Genomic DNA, 23,558 nt, shown 5'->3' with positions numbered 1-23,558 from the left:
TCTCTCTCTCTCGCACACACTCCCCAGCCCTGTTTTCGCACAGCATACTCTGGAAACCACAGCCTTTCTTCCCCTGGCCTCTGCTCCTGGCACACAGCTCGAGTATGACAACACGCTGCACTCCCCACCCCCTCACAGCACTGGTGCTGTCGGCAGGGTTTGGATGCTGGGTTCCGTTCTGTGGCTCGCACTGCCTCCCTCTGCCTGAACCTACTCAGTCACACGGTTCCTGGGGGCTTGTCTAAAAGTAACTGCTATGGCTGACTCTCCGTTAAATAACTCCTGGCCTTCTTTCTCCAAGTTCTGGATGAAGCGATGGTCGTTTAAAAAAGGTAGAACTTCTCCTCCTTGATTTGCTGAGTTGTCTGTGTGGAGCTTTGCTTCGAGCCTCTTGTTATTTGTGACACGTTCGGTCGGTTCATCGGTCGTTTGTCGCGGAATGAAGAAGTTTCAAAGTAAACCCTGTCCCGGACAGTATTGTGCAGCTGATGGGCTTGCAGTGCTTTGACCCGGCGAGTTATCACCACAAGTATTCGCTGGCTCCCAGGATCCGTGCAGTCAGTGGGGCGGATGGCACTATGGGCCCCTTGCTCGGACTGGAGAGTCCGGCCACCCCTGGGAGACCCAGGCCAACTTCCCACGGCACTGTGTCAGGCAGTGAGGGCTGAAGGCATCTCACACAGCACAGGCAGCAGCTGACAGGATGCGTTTGTCCAAACGGGGTCCTCCTGGTGTTCGATTCTGGTGAAAGGAGAGTATCTGTGGCACATAGTGATCACTGGTGTATAATATGTGCGTGAGTGTGTGCACTGAACTGGGGGTGTCAGCCTAGATTTTTGTGCTCAAGTCTCTGAAGTGGGACTTGAACCCACAACCTTCTGACTCCGAGGCAAGGCTGACACCCTGAAATCTCTGCGACACCCGGACTACCCCCACCTCCCAAGTACAGGACACAGGAGTGGGTGTGTGTGTGTGTGGGTGTGTAGGGGTGTGTGTGTGTATGTGGGTGTGTGTGTGTGTGTGTGTATAGGGGTGTGTGTGTGTGTGTGTGTGTGTGTGTGTGTGTGTGTGTGTATAGGGGTAGGGGTGTGTGTGTGTGTGTGTGTATAGGGGTAGGTGTGTGTGTGTGTATAGGGGTAGGGGTGTGTGTGTGTGTGTGTATAGGGGTAGGGGTGTGTGTGTGTGTGTGTATAGGGGTAGGGGTGTGTGTGTGTGTGTGGGTGTGTGTGTGTGTGTGTAGGGGTGTGTGTGTGTGTGTAGGGGTGTGTGTATATAGGGGTAGGGGTGGGTGTGTGTGTGTGTGTGTGTGTGTATAGGGGTGGGTGTGTGTGTGTGTGTAGGGGTGTGTGTGTGTGTGTGTGTGTGTGTGTATAGGGGTGGGTGTGTGTGGGGGTGCGTGAGAGTGGGTGAGTGTGTGGGTTTATAGATGTGTGCGTATGAGTGTATGAGACAGTGTATGGGTGTGTGTGTGTGGGGGTGCGTGTACACACACACAAAATGCTGTTTGGGGGGGGTGGGGGGTAGTCTGGGTGACTCAGGAATCTCGGTGTCACACTTGCCTCTGAGTCAGAAGGTTATGGGTTCAAGTCCCACTCCAGGAACATGAGCACATAAATCTAGGCTGACACTCCCAGTGCAATGCTGGGGGAGTGCTGCACTGTCGGTGGTGCCGTCTTTCGGATGAGACGTTAAACCGAGGCCCCGTTTGCGCTCTCAGGTGGACGTAAAAGATCCCACGGCATTTTTTTAATATAAGAACAGGGGAGTTATCTGTTATGTCTTTTGGATGCTCTGATAATGATTCCACGAGGCAAAGTATTGCACTTGAACTGTAGTGACCTTAGTCCATTTAATATAACTCCAGAGTGAGGATCACACCTGGTGGCCTGCCTTTTATACTAGGCCTGGCACACCTGTACAGGTAACCTACAAGTCTCCCACTGCAGTGCCCTCTGGTGGCACACCTTAGTGACCGTACAGCTGGTGTACAAGTTTCCGATAGTTGTGTCCTCTGGTGGCACATCATATGTAATAGTACAAGCAGTAAACATGTTTGGATACATGACATTACCCCCGGTGTCCCGGCTAATATTTACCCCTCAATCAGTCTCACAAAAACAGATCGGGGGGGAGAAGTTCGGGAGGGCCCCATTTGAAAGTTGATAAAATTAGCACCAGGCGCTAATGATTTTCAGCTTTTATAAAAATTCGGCATTTGCGCTGCAGGCAGGAAGTGGAGCTTTCAATCAGGTGCTCCACTTCCTGCAGCGCTGGAGGACACAGCAGGGCGGTGTGCGTGCAGCGCTGCCACATTGCGAGGCTCCTTCCCTCCCCTAAAGGGAAAGGCTATCGCTGCAGAGTTCTGCATTGGGCCCAGTGAGCTGGTCCCCGACGGCAACCACGATCTGGCCCCACACACTCCCGCGATCCGGGCCCACCCATTCCCGCGACCCGGCCCGATCCGGCCCCATGCACTCCCCCGATCCATCCCCACGCACTCCCCCGATCCAGCCCCACGCACTCCCCCGACCCGGCCCCACGCACTCCCCCGACCCGGCCCCACGCACTCCCGCGATCCGGCCCCACGCACTCCCCCGACCCGGCCCCACGCACTCCCGCGATCCGGCCCCACGCACTCCCGCGATCCGGCCCCACGCACTCCCCCGATCCAGCCCCACGCACTCCCCCGACCCGGCCCCACGCACTCCCGCGATCCGGCCCCACGCACTCCCCCGACCCGGCCCCACGCACTCCCGCGATCCGGCCCCACGCACTCCCGCGACCCGGCCCCACGCACTCCCGCGATCCGGGCCCACCCATTCCCGCGACCCGGCCCGATCCGGCCCCATGCACTCCCCCGATCTGGCCCCATGCACTCCCCCGATCCATCCCCACGCACTCCCCCGATCCGGCCCCACGCACTCCCCCGATCCAGCCCCACGCACTCCCCCGACCCGGCCCCACGCACTCCCCGCGATCCGGCCCCACGCACTCCCGCGACCCGGCCCGATCAGCCCCACACACTGCAGCAGAGGGCCGGGCTGATCGATCGCGGCCCGGGAGAATTGGGGGGGAAAAAAATGGAAAAATGGCATTTTATAAATTTTGCCACTTACCTGGTCCACATCGCCTTTAACTATCGCGCCTGGCCCCCCCCGATCGTTGCCCCCTGCAGCTGTCGGTGTTTTCGCCCAGCGATGCTGCAGGGGGTGGAACCCAGGTTCGGTTCCGGGGTGCTGCGCGCGGCGATGATGTCACGATCTCCGGGCGAAGGAGATCCTGGCGCGACATTTTATCGCCGCCGCAAACCTCCCGCCAAAGTTAGCGGGAGTCGTTCATCTCACCGCGCCCAGTCGGTAATCCTGTTAGTGCCCCCCGCAGGTGAAAACGGGAGGCGCTAAGGAGGCCAATTTCTCGACCATTATCTGGTCGTCATCACACTTCGCAGTTCGTACATTACAACAGTGACTACACTTCAATAAGTACTTCATTGGCTGTGAAGCACTTTGGGACTTCCAGAGGTTGGGAAAGGTTCTATAGAAATGCGGGACATTCTTTTTTTCTTGTGCTCCCCACACGTTCCAGGATTTTGACTCAGCGACAATGAAGGAACGGCCGATATATTTCCAAGTCAGGATGGTGTGTAACTTGGGGGGAAATTTGGAGGTGGTGGTGTTCCCATGCGCCTGCTGCCCTCGTCCTTCTCGGTGGTAGAGGTCGTGGGTTTGGAAGTTGCTGGCAAAGAAGCCTTGGCGAGTTGCTGCAGTGCATCTTGTAGATGGTGCACACTGCAGCCACGGTGCGCCGGTGGTGGAGGGAGTGAGTGTTGAAGGTGGTGGATGGGGTGTCGATCAAGCGGGCTGCTTTGTCCTGGATGGTGTCGAGCTTCTTGAGTGTTATTGGAGCTGCAACTCATCCAGGCCAGTGGAGAGTATTCCATCACACTCCTGACTTGTGCCTTGTAAATGGTGGACAGGCTTTGGGGAGTCAGGAGGTGAGACACTTGCCGCAGAATAGCCAGCCTCTGACCCATCTTGATACCGAATGGAATGATGGCTCTTTGCCATTCTTGGCCCAGAAACCTCGGCTCGCGCACACGTGCAGTACTGCAGGAGCACAGCATTGTCAGAGGCGTCGCCTCTCAGCAGAGGAGGACGTGTCTGGTCATGATGTCTCTCTCTCTCTCTCTCTCTCCCTCTTCCTTCCCAACACTCCCCCTCCATTCCCACCCCTCCCCCCTCACCTTCACCTTGTGGATGCTGAGGGTCAATTGGAGCTCCCAGTTGGAGATCGCTAGGTTTTTAATTGGGTAAGGGTATCGAGGGTTATGGAGCTGAAACAGATCAATGGAGCTAAGGTACAGATCAGCCATGATCTAACTGAATGGCAGAGTGGTTCCGAGGGGCTAAATGGCGGCCTCCTGTTGCTGTGTTTTTATTTGATGCTTCAAACATGGGAGTAAGTTGGCGACTGTCATGTAACACAATTTATGCTGTTGCACCGTCATAATGTTGTTTTATTTAATTTTGGCGAAAGTATTTTATTTTACATTTATAGCCAAGGCTATTGAATCTTAGAGAGGGTGCAGAGAATGATTCTAGGGATGAGGGACTTCACTTACGTGGGTAGACTGGAGCAGAGAAGGTTGAGAGGAGATTTGATCGAGGCGTTCAAAATCATGGGGGGGTCCGGGACAGAGTAGAGAGAGAGAAACTGTTCCCATTGAGGGAAGGGTCGGGAACCAGAGGGCACAGGTTTAAGGTGATTGGCAGAAGAACCAAAGACGAGATGAGGAAAAACATTTTACGCAGCGAGTGGTTAGGATCTGGACTGCGCTGCCTGAGAGGGTGGTGGAGGCAGACCCAATCGTGGCTTTCAAAGGGGAATTGGATAAGTACCTGAAAGCAAAATCATTTTCAGGGCTACGGGGAAAGAGCGGGGGGAGTGGGAGTAGCCGAGGTGCTCTTGCACTCTTGCAGAGTGCCAGCATGGGCTCGACGGGCTGAATGGCTGCCTCCTGTGCTGTAACCGTTCTATGATGCGATGACTAGCAAAACATGCTAACTCTTGGTTCAATAATCTGTTTTTTTTTAAAAACACACTCCTCTGTATTAAAATATATCTGCTTGCTTATTTTACTTGTCGGTAATTGGTAAAACTCGTCAGCTCGTGTCCTAACTCGCACCAAGTCCCGCTCACCCATTACCCCTGTGCTCGCTGACCTACATTGGCTCCCAGTCCAGTAATGTCTTAATTTTAAAATTCTAATCCTTGTTTTCAAATCCCTCCATGGCCCTCACCCCGCCCTATCTCTGTAATCTCCTCCAGCTCCACAACCCCCTGAGATGTCTGCGCTCCTCCAATTCTGGCCCCTTGTACCCCCAATTTATAATCGCTCCACCATCAGTGGCCGTACCTTCAGCTACCTGGGTCATAAGCTCTGGAACTCCCTCCTGTTAAGTCTATCGTGTACTTATGAATGACTCCACGAGGCAATGTGTTGTACTCAAACTTTGGTGACCTTGGTCCTTTATTCCAAGCTCCAGAGTGAGACACAAGCATGGTGGGCAGCCATTTATACTGGGCCCTGCCACCAGGGCTGGAAACCGTGGTCTCCACCAGTTGCGCCCTCTGGTGGTGCCAGCATGTATGTAAACCTTATTGATAGTACATCAGGTAAACAAGTCTCCATCTTATGCAATCACACAGTGATTACACATAGAGTTCATTCATGGTCTGAATATACAACACCTCCCTAAACCTCTCCGCCTCTCTTTCTTCCTTTGAGACGCTCCTTAAGCCAAACTTTTGGGCACCTGCGCTAATTTCTCCTTTTGTGGCTCGGTGCCAAATTTTGTTTGCTAACGCTCCTGAGAAGCGCTTTGGGACGTTTTACTATGGTAAAGACGCTATATAAATGCAAGATGCTGTTGTAAATGATAAATTAAGTCGAGGTAACAGATATAATACAACGAGGCAGTGGAAGAGTTCAAAGTAACAGCCTGATTCTTTGACAGAGTTGACAGCAGTGCAAGTTCAGATTCTATCAAGTTATCTCAGATAATAACAAATTGAGAGCATTTGGTAATGAAAGCAGAACATTTGTTGAATGCCCCGGCTAATGGAGCAGGAAGATTCAATACATGATTGTTTGTCAGCCGTGGCTCAGTGGGCAGCACTCTCGCCTCGGCGTCAGAAGATTGTGGGTTCAAGTCCCACTCCAGAGACTTGAGCAATAAAATCCAGGCTGACACTCCCAGTGCAGTGCTGAGGGAGCGCTGCATTGTTGGAGGTGCCGTCTTTTGAATGAGACGTTAAACCGAGGCCCCGTCTGCTCCCTCAGGTGGACGTAAAAGATCCCGCGGCACTATTTTGAAAAATAGCAGGGTAGTTCTCCCCGATGTCCTGGCCAATATTTATCAACATCACTAAAACAGATTATTGCATTTATATAGCGTCTTTCACCACCTCAGGATGTCCCAAAGTGCTTCACAGCCAATGAAGTACTTTTTGGAGTGTAGTCACTGTTGGGATGTAGGAAATGCAGCAACCAATTTGCGCAGAGCAAGCTCCCACAAACAGCAATGTGATAATGACCAGATAATCTGTTTTTGTGATGTTGATTGAGGGATAAATATTGGCCGGGACACCAGGGATAACTCCCTCTGCTCTTCTTCGAAATAGTGCCGTGGAATCTTTTACATCCACCTGAGAGTAGACCGGGTCTCGGTTTAACGTCTCATCCGAAAGACGGCACCTCTGACAGTGCAGCACTCCCTCAGCACCACACTGGGAGTGTCAGCCTAGATTTTTGTGCTCAAGTCTCTGGAGTGGGACTTGAACCCACAACCTTCTGACTCCGAGGCGCGAGTGCTACCCACTGAGCCACAGCTGTGCCCACCGCAGGGTAGAAAACGCACACACACAACATTGGGAATGTTAAACCTACTTCCCAAGAAAACTATTGTCCAAGTTTCGCAACAAAGTGAAAGTTGTGTCAGGCGTGTTGTTCCCAGGAACAGGACCTGGGCGTGTTTCAGCGTTGGAGAAGCAAATCATGAGCCCTGGGACTTTGGGAAGAGATAAAGAAGAGTCTTGAACTTCTCCGGGCAAGATACAATGACTTTTCTAATAGGCTCTTAGAACAGACGCGCACTGTCCAAAGAAGCGCTTTAATTGTGTCGAACAATGTTACTGCTGCCCACCTCTGCAGTCCAGTTATTGGTGCAGTGTATAATGCAATCTATCGCAATGTGTTTCCTGCTAAAGGTGTTGCAATAATGTTGGCAAAAAAATTGAAGAGCACGTTATTATTTAAATGGAGAAAGATTGCAAAGTGCCGCAGTACAGCGGGACCTGGGGGTACTTGTGCATGAAACACAAAAGGTTAGTATGCAGGTACAGCAAGTGATCAAGAAAGCCAATGGAATCTTGGCCTTTATTGCAAAGGGGATGGAGTATAAAAGCAGGGAAGTCTTGCTACAATTATACAGGGTGTTGGTGAGGCCACACCTGGAACACTGCGTGCAGTTTTGGTTTCTATATTTAAGAAAGGATATACTTGCTTTGGAGGCAGTTCAGAGAAGGTTCACTCGGTTGACTTATGAGGAAAGGTTGAGAAGGTTGAGCTTCTACTCATTGGAATTCAGAAGAATGAGAGGTGATCTGGTCGAAATGTATAAGGTTATGAGGGGGCTTGACAAGGTGGATGCAGAGAGGATGTTTCCACTGATGAAGGAGACTAGAACTAGGGGGCATAATCTCATTTAAAACTGAGATGAGGAGGAATTTCTTCTCTGAGGGTTGTAAATCTCTGGAATTCGCTGCCTCAGAGAGCTGTGGAAGCTGGGACATTGAATAAATTTAAGGCAGAGATAGACAGTTTCTTAACCGATAAGGGGTTATGGGGAGTGGACGAGGAACTGGAGCTGAGTCCATGATCGGATCAGCCATGATCGTATTAAATGGCGGAGCAGGCTCGAGGGGCCGTATGGCCTACTCCTGCTCCTATTTCTTATATTCTTATGACAGACTCTTTAAGAAAAGGATACAAGACTGGGAGGCTGTGAGGGGACTTAACTGAAGTCTTCAGTAAAGGGAATTGACTGAACGTGGTGCTACGGTGTGTGCTTGGAAACGGTCCAGGAGGAGGGATCCAAGAGGGTGGAACCCGCAGAGAGGTTAGAAAGGCTGCACTGTGGCTCAACTGTGGCTCAGTGGGCAGCACCCTCGCCTCCAGCTTTGCGTAGTCGCAGAATCGTAGCTGCTGAGGTTTAACCGAGGCACGATTATTGCTTATTGCTTGCTTATTGTAAGAAGGTTGCGGGTTCAAGTCCCACTCCAGGGACTTGAGCACAAAAATCTAGGCTGACACTCCCAGTGCAGTGCTGAGAGAGTGCTGCACTGTCGGAGGTGCCATCTTTTGGATGAGACGTAAAACCGAGGCCCCGTCTGCTCTCAGGTGGACGTAAAAAAATCACATGACACTTTCAGAGAAGAGCCAGGGGAGTTATCCCCGGTGTCCTGGGACCAATATTTATCCCTCAATCAAAATCACTAAATCAGATGAGCTGGTCATTATCACATTGCTGTTTGTGGGAGCTTGCTGTGCGCAAATCGAGCTACTGCGTTTCCCACATTACAACAGTGACTACACTCCAAAAGTACTTCATTGGCTGTAAAGCGCTTGAGGATGTCCTGAGGTGGTGAAAGGCGCAATATAAATGCAAGTCTTGATAAGAGGGTAATTTATCACCAGGCATTGTCCTAGAAATTCCGCAGCACCCCATTTGGGGCATTAACTTTCGAAAAGTAATCAAAAGCATCAGCAGGCGCTAATCATTCTCTCCTGACGGGAAATTCAGCTTTAGCGCTCCAAGAGCGAAGCGGAGCGCTAAATCAAGCGCTAACCGCTTGTCTTAGGACGCTAAAGTCCGAGAGCGGGGCAGTAGCAGCAGAGCGCTGAACAATGCGTATTGCTACCGGCATCGGAGGCTGTGCCCTCGCTTAAAGGGACAGGCCGATGAGGCTGCACAAGCCGTCAGTTCTGTGCTGCCAGGCGACCTGCGCGACTGCCATTACAGCCCCCAACACTCCCACACAGGGGAGGGCTGGGACATCGCGCAGCAGTGAAACATCGAAAACTTTGCACAGGCTCCAGACTGGTGCCGATAATAAAAGTTGGCCTACCTGAAAACCATTCCCTTTAATCAACGCTCCCCTAGTGGCCAGCCGAGGCGCGACACCTCCTCTTCCTGCCATTGTTGCCGCCCGGCGATACAGCAGGGGGCAGGGGCCAATTTCACATCCGGGGCGGTAACAGGGGGGGGGGCAGTGCAATTTATGACATCATGATCTGAGAGGTGCTGGAGACCCAGGCGGTGAAGAGTTAGCGCCAGCGGTAAGCCGGCGCCGAAGATCGCGGGCACCGCTGCACTTACCACGCCCGGTCACTAACCCCTGAGTGCCCCGTTCGTGCCCCCCCTACCCCAGGGGCTAATGGGAGGGGCCAAGCAGCCGAATTTCTTCCCCATACAATATGGGGTTGGGCTATTGGCTTGTGTCGGGTCAGTGTGGACACTCCAAGCTACTCCCAAAGTACATCCAGATCACAACACTATTAATCCTCAAGGATCAGTCTGAGCTATCAATCCGACTGACCCGATCCGTAACCAGCTCGATGACATTTGGTCTGTTGGTCAACTCATTCGGAACCAATCACACAAATAGCATTAAACCATCTATTTATTCAATGGTTTGGTGTCGAGCCTGGTCTTTCTTGACAGTTCTGAAGGTAAAAATCATACTTCAATTTTCCAACATCTGGTGTTTTTATGAAGGTGGAAATCATAACAAACAATGTCTGCTGCAACCCGATGACTGCTTCAGTGACTGCGTTCCAGCGTCTGCTGACACTGTGTAAACACACGGCCTCGTTGCAGCCCATGAATCTGAACGACTATTCATCTGAGCCTGGTGTCAGGGTTCTCTGACCTTGTTCAATTCATTTCCCTGTGCCTTGCATTGTTTAACTCAAAACACTGCCCATTAAAACACCCCAACTAGTTGGCACTTGAACTTGTCTGCACAACAATCTCGTAAACAAGGCTAATGAGTTATAAACATTTTGAGCATGTTTTATGAGCTTCCCTGACTGCCTGTTGGGTTCAGGTCTGGAACATGCTTTGTGACAGATTAGGAGGTCAGCAGATTGATGGCCGGTCTTCACTGAATTATCTGATCGCTGGTGGAACAGCTGTACTGAGGTCTGTGCAACGTAAGAACATAAGAAATAGGAGCCGGAGTCGGCCATTCAATAAGATCATGGCTGATCCGATCATGGACTCAGCTCCACTTCCCCGCCCACTCCCCATAACCCCTTATTCCCTTATCGGTTACGAAACTGTCAATCTCTGCCTTAAATTTATTCAATGACCCAGCTTCCACGGCTCTCTGAGGCAGCGAACTCCACAGATTTACAACCCCGTCTTATGGTGAGAAATTGTGTAGAATAGGCCTATACTCTCTGGAGTTTAGAAGGATGAGAGGTGATCTCATTGAAACATAGAAGATTCTGAGGGGGATTGACAGGGTAGAGGCCGAGAGGTTGTCCCCCCGGGCTGGAGATTCTAGAACCAGGGGGCACAGTTTCAGGATAAGGGGTCGGTCATTTAGGACTGAGATGAGGAGGAATTTCTTCACACGGAGGGTTGTAAATCTTTGGAATTCTCTGCCCCAGAGGGTTGTGGATGCTCTGAATATATTCAAGGCTGCGATAGATATATTTTTGGAGTCTCGGGGAATCGAGGGATATGAAGATGGGGCGGGAACGTGTTGAGGTTGAAGATCAGCCATGATCTCATTGAATGGCGGAGCAGGCTTGAGGGGGCATCTGGCCTCCTCCTGCTCCTAATTCTTAGGTTCTTATGTAACTCTTCGGTGCAGATGACTTGGCTGCAGGAGCTCAGGCGTATTAACAGAGGCCGAGAAACTGTACACATAAAAGGATACATGGCGCTGAGTCTGGTTTCAAATGAGTGAGCCTCCCCCCTGGGGGAATGATGTGGCCCCACAATAAGGAGGGATTCCTTCAGTTCAATTGCATATTCATCATTAAACAGAGCTCGCCTGCAGCCCCTGAAGAGTTTTACAAGAAGGATTCTCGTTGATGAAAACAAGCTCGCAATAACATGAAAAGGAAGATAGACTTGCATTTCTATAGCACCTTTCACAACCTCAGGACGTCCTTAAAGCACTTTACAGCCAATGAAGTACTTTTTGAAGTGTAGTCTCTGTTGTAATGTGGCTGCCAATTTGCGCACAGCAAGCTCCCACAAACAGCAATGCGATAATGACCAGATAATCTGTTTTTGTTATGGTGATTGAGGGGTAAATATTGGCCCCAGGACACCGGGGGATAACTCCCCCTGCTCCTCTTCAAAATAGTGCTGTGGGATCTTTTACATCCCCCTGAGAGAGCAGACGGGGGCCTCGGTTTAACATCTCATCCGAAAGACAGTGCAGCACTCCCTCAGCACTGCACTGGGAGTGCCGGCCTAGATTTTTGTGCTCAAGTCTCTAGAGTGGGACTTGAACCCACAACCTTCTGACTCAGAGGCGAGAGTGTGGCCCACTGAGCCACAGCTGTCACTGCAAGTACGTATTGAAAAGGCGTTCAGTTCATGAAACTATATCCCAGTGAATGGGTGAGGAGCAGAGAAATTTGGAAGTGGGTGGGTGGGGGAGAGAATTAAATCGAATGTCATATTAAAGCTGGGATGGTTGGTGCATGAAGGGTTGATTGCCTTAAACTCTGGAATGGACTTCTCTGTAGGGTAAAGAATTCAAAAACCTTGGAGTAATTTCAGAAGCAGTTGGGTGCTTTAATGAGATGGGAGAACTATTTTCCCCCTGAGGGTGGATGAGTTAGAATCATAGAATCAGACAGCACAGGAGGTGGCCATTCGGCCCATTGTGCCTGTGCGGGCTCTGTGAAAGAGCGATCCAATTAATCCCACTGCCCCGCTCCTTCCCCAAAGCCCAGCAAATGTTTCCTTTTTAAGTATTTATCTAATTCCCTATTGAATCTGCCTCCACCGCCCTTTCAGGCAGCGTGTTCCAGATCGTAACAACTCGTTGCATCAAAAAATTGTTTCCTCGTCTCCTCTCTGGTTCTTTTGCCAATTACATAACCCTGTGTCCTCTGGTTACTGACCCTCCTGCCACTGGAAACAGCTCCTCCCTATTTCACTCTATCAAAAGCCAACAACAGTTGAACAGTCTGTCTCTTCTATGTCTATATTCCCAGCCGGTGGACTAAATTCAGAGAAATTTGTGCCTGCGTTGGGTATTTTCTTCATCTTGTTATCCAACCAAACCCGTGACCTCTACCACCTAGAAGAACAAGGGCAGCAGGCGCATGGGAACACCACCATCTTCATGTTCCCGTCCAAGTCACACACCATCCTGACTTGGAAATATATCGGCCGTTCCTTCATCGTCGCTGGGTCAAAATCCTGGAACTCCCTCCCTAACAGCACTGTGGGAGCACCTTCACCACACGGACTGCAGCGGTTCAAGAAGGCGGCTCACCACCACCTTCTCAAGGGGCAATTAGGGAGAGACAATAAATGCCGGCCTTGCCAGCGACGCCCACGTCCCAGGCACTAATATATATTTTTTAAACTTGCCCGCATTGTGGTATCCAGCTGAGTTCGGGGAGAGTATTGTTTTGTATCTCCCCCAATATAACATCACTGGTATATTCGAAAGTTTGTTCATGTTAACAGGTCAAGCTCCATTGGATATGGTCCTTATCACCGGGAACGGTAGCACAGCGGTTATGTTATTAGACTAAATCCAGAGGCCTGGACTAATGATCCAGTCGTACACGAGTTCAAATCCAACCGCAGTATCTGGGGAAAATTTAAATTCAGTTAATTAAGTAAATCTGGAATGGAAAAAGCTAGTGTCAGTGATGGTGGCCATGAAACTACCGGATTGTGGTTAAAAACCCAGCTGGTTCACGAAAGGAAATCTGCCGTCCTTACCCGGTCTGGGTCTATATGTGACTCCAGACCCACAGCAATGTGATTGACTCTTACACTGCCCTCTGAAATGGCCTAGCGAGCCACTCAGTTGGAGTTCCTTCACCACACAGACTGCAGTGGTTCAAGAGGGGCGATTAGGGATGGGCAATAAATGCCGGCCTTGCCACCGACGCCCACATCCCAGGAATGAATAAAAAAAAAACAAGTGACTGAAGAACGACAACAACAACAACAACAAATTGCATTTATATAGCGCCTTTAACGTAGTGAAATTTCACTAAAGCGATTATGCGATGAAAAATTTGACACTGAGCCGCATAATTAGGGCATGGGTGACCAAAATCTTGGTCAAAGAGGTAGGTTTTAAGGAGCGTCTGAAAGGAGGAAAGAGAGGTGAAGAGGCTTAGGGAGGGAGTTCCAGAGCTTGGGGCCCAGGCAACAGAAGGTACGAATGATGGGACGTCAAAAGGATGTCATCAGCTTCCTTCGACGGCTTAACATCAGTTTATAACTGAGGAGCGCAGGCCAGAAAGTCCCTGGTTTGATCCATGGCCTGCGCTGAACAACATTCCACCCCGCCCCGCCTCCCCGCGTGCTTTATTGGGTGACGGAACCTCCCCTTGGTGTGATTGGGTCAGGCAGCAGTCTGCGGCATATACTGTCTCAAAGGCTATAAAACCGTGGGACAGTCTTGCAATAAACCATGTAATCTCTGCATGTGTATGTGCTCGTTGGAAGAGCATCAGGGCTGGGGTGGGACGTGGAATGTTTTTGGCATTGAAAGGATCACTCTCTGATTTCCCCGTCTCCGATTCCCTTGAGTGTAGCAGAAGAAGTGGGGCGAGCTGACCGAGATGTTTAGAATGTTAAAAGGGTTCGATAGGGTAGATACACAGATGCTATTTCCTCTGATGTGGGCAGCCAGATCAAGGGGATGTCATCTTAAAGTTAGCGAGAGGCCGATTAGAAACAAAATGAGGAATCACTTTTTCCCCCACACACAGGACAGTGGAACTTTGGAACTCTCTCCCCACTCCCCCACCCCTGCCCCCCCCCCCCCAAAAGGCTGTGGATGCCAGGGGTCAATTGAAGCTTTCATGACTGTGATAGGCAGCTTTTTGTTGGGTAAGGTCAAGGGACATGGAGCCAAGGCTGGAAAATAGACTTGAAGTGCAGATCAGCCATGAAAGAAAAGAAAGACTTGCATTTATATAGCGCCTTTCACAGCCACCGGACGTCTCAAAGCACTTTACAGCCAATGAAGTACTTTTGGAGTGTAGTCACTGTTGTAATGTGGGAAATGCGGCAGCCAATATGCGCACAGCAAGCTCCCACAAACAGCAATGTGATAATGACCAGATAATCTGTTTTTGTTACGTTGATTGAGGGATAAATATTGGCCCCCAGGACACCGGGGATCACTCCCCTGCTCGTCTTTGAAATAGTGCAGTGGGAACTTTTGCGTCCACCTGAGAGAGCAGACGGGGCCTCGGTTTAACGTTTCACCCGAAAGACGGCACCTCCCACAGTGCGGCACTCCCTCGGCACTGCACTGGGAGTGTCAGCCTGGATTGTGTGCTCAAGTCTCTGGAGTGGGACTTGAACCCACAACCTTCTGACTCAGAGGCGCGAGTGCTGCCCACTGAGCCATGGCTGGCACTAAATATAAACTAGGCAGTGAAAGAAAAACGAATGGCCCACTGGTACTATTACGTCGGTGTATTTTAATAAGGCCCTTTCACTCAGTATATGGAGCATGGATAACCCTTGGAACATAGGTACAGGAGTAGGCCATTCGGCCCTTCGTTACTGCTCTGCCATTCAGTAGCTCTAATATATCTGACAAAAACACTCCCATACCTTCCCGTGGGAAGGAACATAAGAACATGATCTACTGGGGACCAACTGGTGAAAGGCATGACTTATAATGTTTCTGGCCTTGAACCTACGAGCTTTTGACTCAGAGACGAGCGTGCTACCCACTGAGCCACAGCTGACACTTGGTCAGCAGCCGATGAGTGGAGAGATACAGCCAGCCAATCGGGGCCTGGTTTCAGCCTTTGCCCCGAGAGATGCAAAGGCAGCGATATTCTTCCCTTCTTGTGGATCCTTCCTGGGGCACCATCTCACAGTCTCCCACTGCCCGCTGATGCCTGGCTCGGGCAGCCATTCTTCCACGTGTGAGCTCAGACCATGATGCCTCAGCAGGCTATTCAACCATGGTGGGGGGGGGGGGGGGGGGCATCACGCCAGAGCTCCAGCCTGCGTTCATCCGAAGCCCGTGCTTTCCAGAAGCGGTCACTGGATGGTCACTGAGCGCTGGAGCCCTGGCTGATTGTCGGCCGTGCCTTCAGCTGCCTGGGCCCTAAGCTCTGGAATTCCCTCCTGCAATGTATTTGCTTCATGGGTTCTTTGCTTAAGAATTCAAAGCAACACATTGCTATTAAGAACTATTAGCAAAAGGTTTAACAATCACACTACACATTACCAGTTCATCCACCAGGCTCACAACCACTTGCCCCACCGTGGATCCCCCGAACCCAACTGGCTGGGGTTTTATTGAGTCTTGTGAACACCACGTGACTGGCTAAGCCACTCACAACTCAACAACTCTACAAACCTGTGAGCATCCTCACAGGGTGCACATATTACACCTCCCTAAACCTCGCCGCTTCTCTCTCCTCCTTTAAGATGCTCCTTAATACTAAGCATTTGGTCAGCCGTCTAATATCTCCTTGTCTTGCTCAGTGTCAAATTTTGACTGATAAAAGTTTGTGTGTGAAGTGTCCGTTTTTGCTATGTTTCAATTCTGGCCCCTTGAGCATCCCCTATGTTAATCGTTCCACCATAGGCGGCCGTGCCTTCAGCTGCCTGGGCCTCCAAGCTCTTCCCTAAACCTCTCCGCCTCGCGACCTCTCTCTCCTCCTTTAAGATAGGGGCACGGTAGCATGGTGGTTATGTTACTGGACTAATAATCCAGAGATGCGGGTTCAAATCCCACCACAGCAGGTGGCCAATTTAAAATCCAATTAAATAAATCTGGAATGAAAAAGCTAGTGTCAGTAATGGTGACCATGAAACTAACGGATTGTCGGAAAAACCCATCTGGTTCTCTAGGGAAGGAAATCTGCCCGTCCTTACCCGGTCTGGCCTATATGTGACTCCAGACCCACACAGCAATGTGGTTGACTCTTAACTTCCTCCTGAAAAGGCCCAGCGAGACACTCGGTTGTATCAAACTGCTACGGCAAAGTCAGCACTGTGTGGGAGCACCTTCACCTCACGGACTACAGCAGTTCAAGAAGGCAGCTCACCATCACCACCTCAAGGGACAATTAGGGACGGGCAATAAATGCTGGCCTTGCCAGCGATGCCCACATCCTGTGAACGAATAAATTTTTTTAAAAAGATGCTCCTTAAAACCTACTTCTTTGACCAAGCTTTTGATCACCTGTCCTAATATCTCCTTATTCGGTGTTGAATTTTGTCTGATAACCCTCCCGTGGAGTGCCTTGGGATGTTAATGGCGCTATATAAATGCAAGTTGTAATGTATTTGCAACACTCCAATTAACTCGTGCTTGGAGCTTTCCTGACCGAATGGACAGAACCACAAGTGGCCAAGTCTCCACTGCACACTGTTAATCCTTACAGTCATTTTTATGTAATTATTTATATAGCCATTAAACAGTGCTAAACTAAACCTCTAATTATATCCCACAAAGTGTTCCTGTACTTCTCCCAAACAATGTTTAATGTCTTGGAAAGATTTACTCAAACTCAGTCCTCTCTGGTCCTTTGAAAGGGGCTGATTTTCTTTTTTCATAAATTGCAACTGACAAATATATCATTAAAAGTACGCAATCTGTACTGAAAGTGGAACGAGCCCAGATAGCTTAATATATTCCCAACCACAACACAGCCTGAGTGGATTCACGGAATCGTAGAATCATATCGGGGCCAAACAGTGGTAGTGAGGTTGGGGATGGCATCAAACAGGAAATTAGGGATGCGTGCAATAAAGGTACAACAGTTATCATAGGTGACTTTAATCTACATATAGATTGGGCTAAACAAACTGGTAGCAATACGGTGGAGGAGGATTTCCTGGAATGTATAAGGGATGGTTTTCTAGACTAATACGTCGAGGAACCAACTAGAGAGCAGGCCATCCTAGACTGGGTCTTGTGTAATGAGAGAGGATTAATTGGCAATCTTGTTGTGCGAGACCCTAATGTGGTAGAATTCTTCATTAAGGGATCACAGTCTAAGGATAAGGGGTAAACCATTTAGGACCGAGATGAGGAGAAACTTCTTCACTCAGAGAGTTGTGAACCTGTGGAATTCTCTACCACAGAAAGTTGTTGAGGCCAGTTCGTTAGATATATTCAAAACGGAGTTAGATGTGGCCCTTACGCCAAAGGGATCAAAGGGTATGGAGAGAAAGCAGGAATGGGGTACTGAAGTTGCATGATCAACCATGATCACATTGAATGGTGGTGCAGGCTTGAAGGGCCGAATGGCCTACTCCTGCACCTATTTTCTATGTTTCTATGTTCCAGTTTTTGCCCGCGATGGTTTGATTTTTTTTGCATGACTTTTATAAGATGCACTGCAGCAACTCGCCAAGGCTTCTTCGGCAGCACCTCCCAAACCCGTGACTGTTACTACCCAGAAGGACAAGGGCAGCAGGCGCATGGGAACTGTTATGTCTGTAATGTTCTTATGAATGGCTCCACGAGGCAATGTGTTGTACTCAAACTGTAGTGACCGTGGTCCTTTATTTGTAACTCCAGAGTGAGGCACGAGCATGGTGGGCAGCCTTTTGTACTGGGCCCTGCACACCTATGCAGCTGACCCTCAGGTCTCCCACCGCAGTGCCCTCTTGTGGACAGCCGCTGCCACAGGGGCAGGAAACCCCGGTCTCCACCAGTTGCACCCTCTGGTGGTGCCAGCATAGAATATACATAGTGTAAACCTTATTGAGCGTACATCAAGTAACAAGTCAGGGGCAGGGAGGTGTTGCTACAGTTGTACAGGGCCTTGGTGAGGCCACACCTGGAGTATTGTGTACAGTTTTGGTCTCCTAACTTGAGGAAGGACATTCTTGCTATTGAGGGAGTGCAGCGAAGATTCACCAGACTGATTCCTGGGATGGTGGGACTGACCTATCAAGAAAGACTGGATCAACTGGGCTTGTATTCACTGGAGTTTAGAAGAATGAGAGGGGACCTCATAGAAACGTTTAAAATTCTGACGGGATTGGACAGGTTAGATGCAGGAAGAATGTTCCCAATGTTGGGGAAGTCCAGAACCAGGGGTCACAGTCTAAGGATAAGGGGTAAGCCATTTAGGACCGAGATGAGGAGAAACTTCTTCACCCAGAGAGTGGTGAACCTGTGAAATTCTCTACCACAGAAAGTAGTTGAGGCCATTTCACTAAATATATTCAAAAGGGAGTTAGATGAAGTCCTTACTACTCGGGGGATCAAGGGGTATGGCGAGAAAGCAGGAAGGGGCTACTGAAGTGCATGTTCAGCCATGAACTCATTGAATGGCGGTGCAGGCTAGAAGGGCTGAATGGCCTACTCCTGCACCTATTTTCTATGTTTCTATGTAAGTCTCCATCTTATGCAACTATACAGTGACTACACAGAGTATAACTATAGTCTGCATATATAACAGTAACACCATCATCTCCACATTCCCCTCCAAGCTACACACCATCCTGACTTGGAAATATATCGGCCGTTCCTTCACCGTCGCTGGGTCAAAATCCTGGAACTCGCTCCCTACCAGCACTGTGGGAGCACCTTCTCCACACGGACTGCAGCGGTTCAAGAAGGTGGCTCACCACCACCTGCTCAAGGGGCAATTAGGGATGGGCAATAAGTGCTGCCCTTGCCAGCGATATCCGCATCCCAGGAACAAATAATTAAAACATCAAGGTGAGGGATGTTAGCACTGGAGATGGTGCGGAGACTTACCAGGGAGGCAAGAATTCAGTTAGGTGGAGAGACTGGAGAAACACAGAAACATAGAAAATAGGTTCAGGAGTAGGCCATTCGGCCCTTTGAGCCTGCACCACCATTCAAAATGATCATGGCTGATCATCATCTCAGTACCCCTTTCCTGCTTACTCTCCATACCCCTTGATCCCTTTAACCGTAAGGGCCATATATAACTCCCACTTGAATATATCCAACAAACTGGTCTCAACAATTCTCTGCGGCAGAGAATTCCACAGGTTAACAACTCTCTGAGTGAAGAAGTTTCTCCTCATCTCTGTCCTAAATGGCTTACCCCTTATCCTGAGACTATGTCCCCTGGTTCTGGACTTTCCCAACATCGGGAACATTCTTCCTGCATCTAACCTGTCCAGTCCCGTCAGTATTTTATATATTTCTATGAGATCCCCTCTCATTCTTCTAAACTCCAGTAAATACAGACCCAGTCGATCCAGTCTCTCAACAGATTAGGAGAAGGAGCTGTGGCTGTGGCTTTGAGTGTTACCTCCCTAACACCAAGAATCCCCTTACAGTGTAGGAAGACATTTGATGGCTTCACAAGGTCAGCAATGGCAAGTGACATGCCAGCTGAATAACAGGAAAGAAGCTGGGGCTGTTCTGCTCTGAGCAGAGAGGGTAAAGGGGAGATTTGATAGAGGTGTGCAAAATCATGGGGGGTTTTGATAGAGCAAATGGGGAGAAATGGTTTCCGGTGACAGGAGGCTGTGTAACCAGAGGACACGGATTTAAGGTAATAGGCAAAAGAACTAGAGGTGAACTGAGGAGAATGATTTTACACAGCGAGTTGTTGTGATCTGGAACGCGCTGCCTGAAAGGTTGGTGGGAGCAGATTCAATAGTAACTTTCCAAAGGGAATTGGATAAATACTTGAAGGGTAAAAATTCGCAAATCGAAAGAGTAGGGAAGTCATCATCGATCATCATCATAGGCAGTCCCTCAGTATTCGAGGAAGACTTGCTTCCACTCCCAAAGTGAGTCCTTTGGTGGCTGAACAGCCCAGTATGAGAGCCACAGACCCTGTCACAGACATTCGTCGGGGGAAGGGGTGGGTGGGACTGATTTGCCACACGCTCCTTCCACTGCCTGCGCCTGACCTCTTCACGCGCGCGACGTTGAGATTCAAAGAGCTCAACGCCTTCCCGGATGCACTTTCTCCACCTAGGGCGGTCTTCGGCCAGGGACTCCCAGGTGTCAGTGGTAATGTCGTACCTTATCAGGGAGGCTCTGAGGGGGTCCTTGTAATGTTTCCAGAGAAGTGGGACTAATTGGATAGCTCATTCAAAGAGCCGGCACAGGCATGATGGGCCGAATGGTCTCGTTCTGTGTTGTATCAACCTATGATTCTATGATTCGGTGTAGGACATATGTATCCTGATAGTAGACTCTTTCACTATTAGAGTACAGGCACATAACAGGTTCATATTGCATTTTTCTGTGTGCTATTAACAGAGGCATTAGCCATTTAAAATAACTGCATTTTTGCCTCTGTAGAAATTTTAAACAAAAGCATTAGAATAATCTAATTTCAAGGCACCATCAAACACTCCAAACTCAGGTACAGCACAGGGTTAGATACAGAGTAAAGCTCCCTCTACACTGTCCCATCAAACACTCCCAGGGCAATTATAGCACGGGTTAGATACAGAGTAAAGCTCCCTCCACACTGTCGCATAAACACTCCCAGGGCAGGTACAGCATGGGGTTAGATACAGAGTAAAGCTCCCTCCACACTGTCCCATAAACACTCCCAGGGCAGGTACAGCATGGGTTAGATACAGAGTAAAGCTCCCTCTACACTGTCCCATCAAACACTCCCAGGGCAGGTACAGCACGGGGTTAGATACAGAGTAAAGCTCCCTCTACACTGTCCCATCAAACACTCCCAGGGCAGATACAGCACGGGGTTAGATACAGAGTAAAGCTCCCTCTACACTGTCCCATCAAACACTCCCAGGGCAGGTACAGGGGGTTAGATACAGAGTAAAGCTCCCTCTACACCGTCCCATCAAACACTCTCAGGGCAGGTACAGCAATGGGTTAGATACAGAGTAAAGCTCCCTCTACACTGTCCCATCAAACACTCCCAGGGCAGGTACAGCACGGGTTAGATACAGAGTAAAGCTCCCTCTACACTGTCTCATCAAACACTCCCAGGGCAGGTACAGCACGGGGTTAGATACAGAGTAAAGCTCCCTCTACACTGTCCCATCAAACACTCCTAGGGCAGGTACAGCACGGGGTTAGATACAGAGTAAAACTCCCTCTACACTGTCCCAACAATATGCCTGAGTCTCAAATTCAAACTCAGCACCATGTACTGCAGCTGTGGGATAATCTTCAATTCTCACCCTCTCTGTCCGACAGTCTTTCGGAGATAGATTGTGAATTTGGTGCCGATTGGGGTTGAATTGGGAGCCGGTTTGTGCTCAGCCCATGCGCTCAATCGAAACTGGACTGAGACGGGGAAAACGGGCATCACAGAGACATCGGACCTTCATCCTATCCTGGCCAATATTTATCCCTCAATCAACATCACAAAAACAGATTATCTGGTCGTTATCACATTGCTGTGTGTGGGAGCTTGCTGTGTGCAAATTGGCTGCTGTGTTTCCCACATTACAACAGTGACTGCACTATAAAAATACTTCATTGGCTGTAAAGCGCTTTGAGACGTCCGGTGGTCGAGAAAGGCGCTATATAAATGCAAGTCTTTCTTTTTTTCTTTTACTTTAATTCTCCATTGCACTCCCACTCTGACCTCTCCGTCCTCGGCCTCCTGCACTGTTCCAATGAAGCTCAACGCAAGCTCGAGGAACAGCACCTCATCTTTCGTTTAGGCACTTTACAGCCTTCTGGACTCAACATCAAGTTCAAAAGTTTCAGAGCGTAACCCCTGACAATCCTTGGCTCCCTTCGCCCTCACCCCCCAGCCCCCACCCCCGGGAGCCTGTCTCCTTCTTTGGCAGCTGATCATTATCCAACCATTCACACCCTATCTCGACTAATGTTTTTCTAACTCCTGGCATTACCATTCGAATTTGGCCCATCATCCCGTTTGTCTCCCTAATCTCTCCTGCCTTCCACCCTATCACAGACCTTCCCTTCTGTTCTTTCTTCCCCTCCCCCTTTCAGGGCTTGTGAAGATTCTGTTCTGTCCGAACACTCCCCAGTTCCGACGAAGGGTCGTCGACCAGAAACGTTAACTCTGCTTCCTCTCCACAGATGCTGCCTGACCCGCTGAGATCGCCAGCATTCTCTGTTAGATTGAGTAGACTGGGTCTTTACTCTTTGGAGTTCAGAAGGATGAGGGGTGATCTGATAGAAACATTTAAAATAATGAAAGGGATAGACAAGATAGAGGCAGAGAGGTTGTTTCCACTGGTCGGGGAGACTAGAACTAGGGGGCACAGCCTCAAAATACGGGGGAGCCAATTTAAAACCGAGTCGAGAAGGAATTTCTTCTCCCAGAGGGTTGTGAATCTGTGGAATTCTCTGCCCAAGGAAGCAGTTGAGGCTAGCTCATTGAATGTATTCAAGTCACAGATAGATAGATTTTTAACCAATATGGGAATTAAGGGTTACGGGGAGCGGGCGGGTTAAGTGGAGCTGAGTCCACGGCCAGATCAGCCATGATCTTGTTGAATGGCGGAGCAGGCTCGAGGGGCTAGATGGCCTACTCCTGTTCCTAATTCTTATGTTCTTGTGTTTCTATTCCAGATTCCAGCATCCGCAGTATTTTTCTTTTATATTTCTGTTTTTGCTTTATCTGTCTGGGATGGATTTGAGCTCAAGTGGTGATGACGAAATGCCAAGGTCTGAGACACAGCACAGGGCTTGGTAGTTTATCAGCACACAGCAACATCATTGGTTCTACTGTTTGTAACTGAGGACTTTGTGTTGCATAGAATTACATCCAGTCTACAGCTCAGAAACAGGCCATTCAGCCCAACACGTCCGTGCTCCCACCCGAGCCTCCTTCTGCCCTAATCATCTCACCCTGTCACCATAACCCTCTATTCCCGTCTCCCTCATGTGTTTATCCAGCCTCCCCTTAAATACATCGATACTATTCGCCTCAACCACTCTCTGTGGCAGCGAGTTCCACATTCTCACCACTCTCTGGCTAAAGAAGTTTCTCCTGCATTCGCTGTTGGGTTTATTCGTGGCTTTCTTGTATTTATGGCCCCTAGTTCTGGTCTCCCTCCACAAGTGGAAAAATCTTCTCTGTGCGGTCGAACCCTTTCATAACCTCAAAGATCTCTATGAGGTCACCCCCTCAGCCTTCTCGTTTCGAGAGGAAAGAGATCCAGCCTTGTCTATGATGTGGCCCTTGCGATCCTCAGCCATACACCCGAGGAGTTGCTGGTTGGTTCCAGTTGTGCACTATGGTACTGACCTCAGCTGGGATGGTTGGGGGAAAGAAAAGAAAGACTTACATTTATATAGCGCCTTTCTCAGCCACCGGACGTCTCAAAGCGCTT

At 49.6% G+C, this 23,558-nt stretch overlaps 1 protein-coding gene and 1 non-coding gene across 2 annotated transcripts in view; both read left to right on the top strand.

Moving 5' to 3' along the window:
• The first annotated feature begins 236 nt into the window (after window positions 1-236).
• Window positions 237-23,558, top strand: part of arhgef18b (rho/rac guanine nucleotide exchange factor (GEF) 18b) — a 242,069-nt gene continuing 218,747 nt past the window's right edge. Inside the window, exon 1 of the mRNA XM_070873404.1 lies at window positions 237-332. Within this exon, the coding sequence (XP_070729505.1) occupies window positions 257-332 (76 nt within the window). The 5' untranslated portion in view covers window positions 237-256. The remainder of the gene's footprint in view (window positions 333-23,558) is intronic.
• LOC139252420 (U4 spliceosomal RNA) lies at window positions 8,238-8,383 on the top strand. Its single transcript, XR_011591481.1, has one exon. It is a non-coding gene; the product is annotated as a U4 spliceosomal RNA (small nuclear RNA).

The sequence above is a fragment of the Pristiophorus japonicus genome, unplaced genomic scaffold (assembly GCF_044704955.1).
Source record: "Pristiophorus japonicus isolate sPriJap1 unplaced genomic scaffold, sPriJap1.hap1 HAP1_SCAFFOLD_465, whole genome shotgun sequence".
Classification (NCBI taxonomy): Eukaryota; Metazoa; Chordata; class Chondrichthyes; family Pristiophoridae; genus Pristiophorus; species Pristiophorus japonicus.
Note: the sequence above shows the minus strand (reverse complement) of the source record. Positions and strands in the feature narration are given on the sequence as shown.